Raw genomic sequence first — 6,203 nt, 5'->3', positions numbered from 1 at the left:
ATATGACTAAAAAAAAAATGAAAATAATCTATAATCTAACAAAGACCTCTTTCTTGGAGCTTGCTTATAATTAACAAAAATATAGCTCTGAAGGTAATTTGTTAATATGATCTTAGATATAATGTATACTTATATAAGTATCTCTGACATTAGTGATCAAGCAATAAAAATACAATTTCAATGAAAAATAGCTATATATAGTACATGTATAATATCAGATCAACTTCTTGTTGAGAGTTCTGATGATGATCACAAGTCAATAAAAATCAATCATAATCACGCCCACGTCCTCGTCCTCGTCCACGGTTTGGTCTCTGTCTGGATCTACTTCGGGGCCTTGCAGGTGGTAGAGGAATGTGCAACCCAGTATGTATTGCTCTTTTGATGTTGCTTGCAAGTAGTTAGAAAACGTCACAATACATCTTAGGAACGGCGACGTCGGATAGGAGCAGTACGATGGTGGAGTCCACGGCAGTGGAAACTCTTCATCAAATTCCGACATCAACGTACAGATATAGTTATAAAGGCGACAAAAAAACTCTCCCACCAATTAAGTACTATCAGCTAAAGTCTATCGTCCATCGGTATGCCAGACAACAACCACCGAGACAGTTTCCTATAGAACCAATTACGCCACATAGAGTTCTTCAGGAGGAAAAAGGACCAGCTCTCGGATTAGGGACGAAGGGTTCAAATACACAACAGTAAGAATTCTAAAGCATCTTTACCTTTCCTGATGAGTACTTTTAAACGATTTGTTGGGTAACTGTTCGCCTGCTTTTTTCCGAGAGAAAATGCACCAAATGGGTTTGGACTATTTCATAGAGCCGCAATTCATAAACTTAATTTATTTTATGTGCATGTAATAAATCAAACTCGTTATATTTTATCATAATACATTACTTAGCGATATGGTGAATCATTTTGCAGATATACTGCCACATCAACGAATAACTTTTATTGTTTTTGTAGATATTTAGAACCGAAAACTATAACGCAAACTCCTGCACCGCAGAACATATCTACAGTCAGACCAAAAAGCTCGGACAAAACAAAACAAAATGGCAGAAAAAGTCGCAATGAGAGGTTACCTACAGCTGGTTCAAAGAAAACAAGTCTTTTTCAAACAAAGTTTGGCCATATGGATTCCAATCTTGTTAATTCAATGTTGCACAAATATCAATGGACCTCTGCCATGAAACAAGCTAGCGGCGAAGCTTGTCTACCAGTCACAAAAGTAAGTGCCTAAAAATCAGTTTTAGCGACACAAAATCTAATAAAAGAAATAAAATGAAATGTCAAATGATAAATATGCAAAAGGTAGTTCTGAGATATATAACAGACAATTCCATTAATATTTACCATAATGAGAGGAGCAAAGTACAAACTAACTAACTTTCAATAATTTAAGAAAAAAAACCTTCATTTCCGCAGAACCTTTTAGGCTGCTCATCATCTTCTAATATAGCTATATATTAAGAAAGATATCCTATGATCACGCCTACTATTTAATACAACACATAAATGGTCTATACCAATACAATAAAACAAGCGAAGAAACACTTCTACTTTAGAGGTTAATAAGGTGATGAGGCTTTAAAAGAAATGAAGGGAAAGATGTTGCTATTTCATGTATCGATATTCCATGAGCCCTGTTACATTCGATGCAATATTCCCAATCTTGTGCTAGCATGCAGTTTGATAGAATTATATCTTTCCTTATTTCCTTATGATAGACTCTTCCTAACACTAGCGACGAAACAAACCAACCAACAGGATATCCTTCATGTTTTATGAAACAGCTACTCAGCCAAGGTTTACTTGTGAACTTTTGAAAGCTTTACAGACACAATTGTGTCGTGGTGATATTGTTGTGTAATATCTGTGTATAGCTTATTGATATCTTTTTAAAATCACAGTTTTGTGAAGTTTCATTTCTGTCATATCTTCTTATTTAGACGAAGGGTGGCTCATCCTCTTTCAAAATTCCTCTGCCAGTGAACTTATCAGTGGCATTTACAATTCATAGCAACTAACTGTAGTTGAACTGTATTTCAATACCACAACTATTCCAAGCAAGTTGACAAATGGCTCTAAAAAGTTACGAAAATAGAGAAAAATAAATGTCAGAAAACTGTTTCTTGTTGTACAGGTTGCGCCACCTACGTCTGTTATAGAGAGGAAGGCAGATATGATCCGTCTGAGTGGACAACGATACGAGTCGTCAGTCGGAGATTGGCAAAATGCTGTGTTGTGGGACAGGATTCAACTGAGGGGTCATGTGATTCATGGCGATCTTAAGGAGAAGTCAATTGGTATGCCAGAAAAAATCTTATTAAAAAGGTAAAATAGTGACTTAATAAACAACGTGGCATACAGTTATGACACTGATTTTCTGACCTTAGAAAATTATAATTATTAAAATATTTTTGTTGCAAATTGGAAAACTTAAGGCAACAAAATCAAAACAGCGTCATTTCTGCATAGTTGGAAACTTTTCATACCAGAGTTACCTATCGAACAATATCCACCATTCTAGGTTATTTTTTTAATTTATACAATTTTCAAAGAACACATGTCTTATTATTAATAACATATTTTGAAGCTTTTTATTGTAGGTATGATTGATGGACATTTTCAATTAAATTACCGGACCTTTTGCATTTTGTCTTTTGACCAGGCTGGGTGCTTTCCAAAACTCGAATCAAGATATTATACCTACTAATCATTTTAAAATTTAATCATAATTAAAACTGATTGTAGTATTTAAAGTTTGAGATTAAAGAAGTACATGTCGTATTATGCTATAAAAAGTTGTACATTTAACTACTGACCTCGTCAATGGATTGAAGTAGATCAAACATTTAAAGATACAATTTACGCGTGTTCATATTTTGATTTTAGGGGAAATTGAGCATGTATTCCAGGTTAGTGATATATTTATATTTCTTATACTGTGGATTCACTATTATTCGTCGGATAACCAATTTTCGTGGATTTCGTAGGTACAGGTGAACCACGGAATTAAATAATTAAAGAATAACAAATTTTCTATGGGCTTGTATTTAGACTTTGGCAAAACCACGAAATTAAATATGCTCGAGCATGCAAGTTTTCCTTAATTTACGAAAATTGGTACCCACGAAAATAAATGAATCTACATTATATAATGGTTTTATTTTATAAAATATTTACTCAAATGTGGTATATGAATAAATGAAGGGCCGCCAATGAGACAGCAACTGAACGACATAAATAAAATATAAAAAAACCTTTTGGTTTATTTCGATGTTGGGCGCGATATCCATAATTCATCATATCATTTTAGGATAAACGAAGGGAAGTTTGCAGAGAAAAGACCAAGAATAAATTCTCCAAAAATTAGAAAACTTTTAGAAGATAACAAAATTCACAAAATCTAGTAAGTATTTACCACACAACATATACACTGTGTCCATCATTTCACCAAAAAAACTATCAATTTAATTAAAAGGAATTCAGATATTCAAAAATAGTCAAAGGACCTAGCTGAACCGCGAAGATTAGCTATACTACCCTCCATTCTGAGTAGTATAGTCCTATAGACAGATAGATTGGTTATTTATCGACCAAGTCTGCACCTAAAGGAGGGTAGTATACCAAACCTAATGATAACTTCAAGGTTTAGCTAGCAAGCAAGATACCTTTACATACACACTCAATGCAGTTTGCTGTAAGGTAGAATACTGAACTTTATATATATATAAGCATTTGATCAGTCATATAAGTTAACAAAACGCTGGGCTTGTAAATTCATATCCAAATTGGCAACTAAGTATCAAATTTGTATTTATTTTTTTGGTAAATTGCAGCGTGCGTCAATGTCCTGGATATGCTGGTTTTGTTCCTCGACAGCCACCTAAAATAGAAATGGAACGGGAACCAGAGCGGACACATATGACCAGTGTCATGAAGGCGTCGTACAGGTTCGTACCTATTTAGAGATATTGAAATAGTATACTCTATGTAGACATGTGGATTAACGTCCTTTTCATGATTGATTTTTTTTCTAAACGTCCAGCGGCAAATATTTCATGCATGTTCAGGACGATCACTTGCATGATAGCTGATTGATAAGTTCTTATCAAAGGCAGCATCTGGTTAATTTAGGAGATAGTGTTAATATGATAAATATATAATATTATAGATGTTTATAGTTGATAATGCTGTTACCCTTGAAATACTAGAGTTTCGAATTGAAAGCAATGCAAAGTAGGCTTGGAGCAAAAGTTACAAACACGGCATGATGTCCCGTCAAGAAATCTATAACAAAATCAGGCAGATCCCCTCTCCAACTGAAGGAGAAACACCAAAAGCAGCATCAATAATTTGAACTGATAAATTTTAATGTTTTGCCTAGATAAACAAGCCATTAGTTAAATTGTTTTGTTAAATAAGTGTCAATTAGATGACGAAAAAATAAACAGCTACAGGTATATACACGTTATTTATTTTCTTGCAGAGAATTGCCAAATAAGGAGTATAGGCCACAAAATTTTGCCAGGAAAGGACCAATGTCTAAGACTGTTACACTTACTTATCCGTTCAATCCATTCAACAAAGTCACGTGCGAACCAGTGTTAGTGAAATCATACCAACCATGATTTTATATGATAGCAGTGTAAAAAACAAAAATAAATACAGAAAAAAAAAATTCATTTATTTCCATTCATTGACAAAGTTCCAGACTATCGTGTTCCATTAAATTCATTAATGTTATATTGACTTATTTTCTTTGTATTGAGTTTCTATTATTCTTTTTTCATTTAAAGCAAAAGTTTTAATTTATATGCACTACTTAATTTATTGGTTAGTTGTTCATTTAAGTATCAGGTATGCATTTTACATTAAATAGTACACTTAAAAAAAGAAACTGCAGGTTTTTTTTAAGTCGTGGCCTTAATTTTTGAAAAAAAATTAGTTTTATATCCTTACTACCGAACATGCCGAAGCTGAGTCATAATGGTAGTGTTTCCTAAGAATCTCTTAGAAGTGATTATTTCTGAACAGAAGTAAGGATTAAAGACAATTTTCAGTGTACTATAAAACAAAACATACTAGTCTCTCGCTGAAATTCACTTTTTTGTCAAAGAGGAGAATTTCTGAGTGCGCAGTTCCGCTATATGGTTAAATGGTTAATGAGCTGATTTCAGATGTTGCCCGCAGTGGCGGATCCAGAATTTTTCATTAGGGGGAGGGGTGCTGACTGACCTAAAAAGGGGGGGGGCTCCCTTCATGCTTCAGTGAATCCCTATATAAACAACTTTTCCCCACCAAAAAGGGGGGGGATCCCTCTACCACATGGATCCGCCTATGGTGAGGTATATAATATCAGTGAAACTGCAACCATCCGTCGCACAAAAATAACAAAACTATTTGTGGTGTGCAACATAAAGACTTCAACAAGAGACAGGTTTAATTTACTATATCCCAAGTTCTAAATCGTTAATAAGAAATTAAAAATTTATAAAAAAGAAATTAGAAAGTAAAATTTATATATTCATTTATATCAGTTATGTATTTATTACGGATTGAGGAGAAGCCAGAACACTCTAATAGGAAATGTTCAATAGACTCGTCAGAATTACATAAACACATCATCAAGTTGGCAAGTGGGACTCTCGCTAAGATTCATCACATACAAGACTTTATTTAAGGAATGACGCGCGTTATTCAGTGTGCACCAAATTTTTTATGTTATTTCGAATAGACAGAAAAAATATTACAGTCATTTCTTATAATTTAATTCTAAATTCCATTTTAAACCGTAGAAAACCATGAAAAAACGTTGATGACATCACGGTCACATGACTAAATTATGTCTATGGGCTGATAACAAAATAACGTCAGCCAATAAGAAGAAGCGTATCATCCAAAATTAAATTATTTACAGGTAAACAATTTGTTCGTAATAACAATTTTAGTCTTGCTGACTTGAAGTCCAGCAAGTTCGTCAGATATGGTTGCCTTCCTTGTGCAAAATTAAATTTTGAGAAAATATCTAGACCGCTTTTATTATTAATTTCTTGATATTGCCTTCTATTTATGTTTAAATATATAAGATAAAATTGAGAATGGAAATGGGGAATGTGTCAAAGAGACAACAACCCGACCAAATAAAAAACAACAGCAGAGGGTCACCAACAGGTCTTCAATGTAGCGAG

At 33.7% G+C, this 6,203-nt stretch overlaps 1 protein-coding gene across 1 annotated transcript; it reads left to right on the top strand.

Moving 5' to 3' along the window:
- Positions 1-408: 408 nt before the first annotated feature.
- LOC143080444 (uncharacterized) lies at positions 409-4,758 on the top strand. The gene is made up of 6 exons (XM_076256289.1): positions 409-704; positions 973-1,237; positions 2,153-2,343; positions 3,329-3,421; positions 3,852-3,965; positions 4,502-4,758. Exons 1-6 carry the CDS (start codon positions 457-459, stop codon positions 4,641-4,643), a joined length of 1,053 nt encoding a protein of 350 aa, XP_076112404.1. The 5' UTR covers positions 409-456; the 3' UTR covers positions 4,644-4,758.
- Positions 4,759-6,203: the final 1,445 nt, after the last annotated feature.

The sequence above is a fragment of the Mytilus galloprovincialis genome, chromosome 6 (genome assembly GCF_965363235.1).
Source record: "Mytilus galloprovincialis chromosome 6, xbMytGall1.hap1.1, whole genome shotgun sequence".
Lineage (NCBI taxonomy): Eukaryota > Metazoa > Mollusca > Bivalvia > Mytilida > Mytilidae > Mytilus > Mytilus galloprovincialis.
This window is presented reverse-complemented; position numbering and strand designations above follow the sequence as displayed.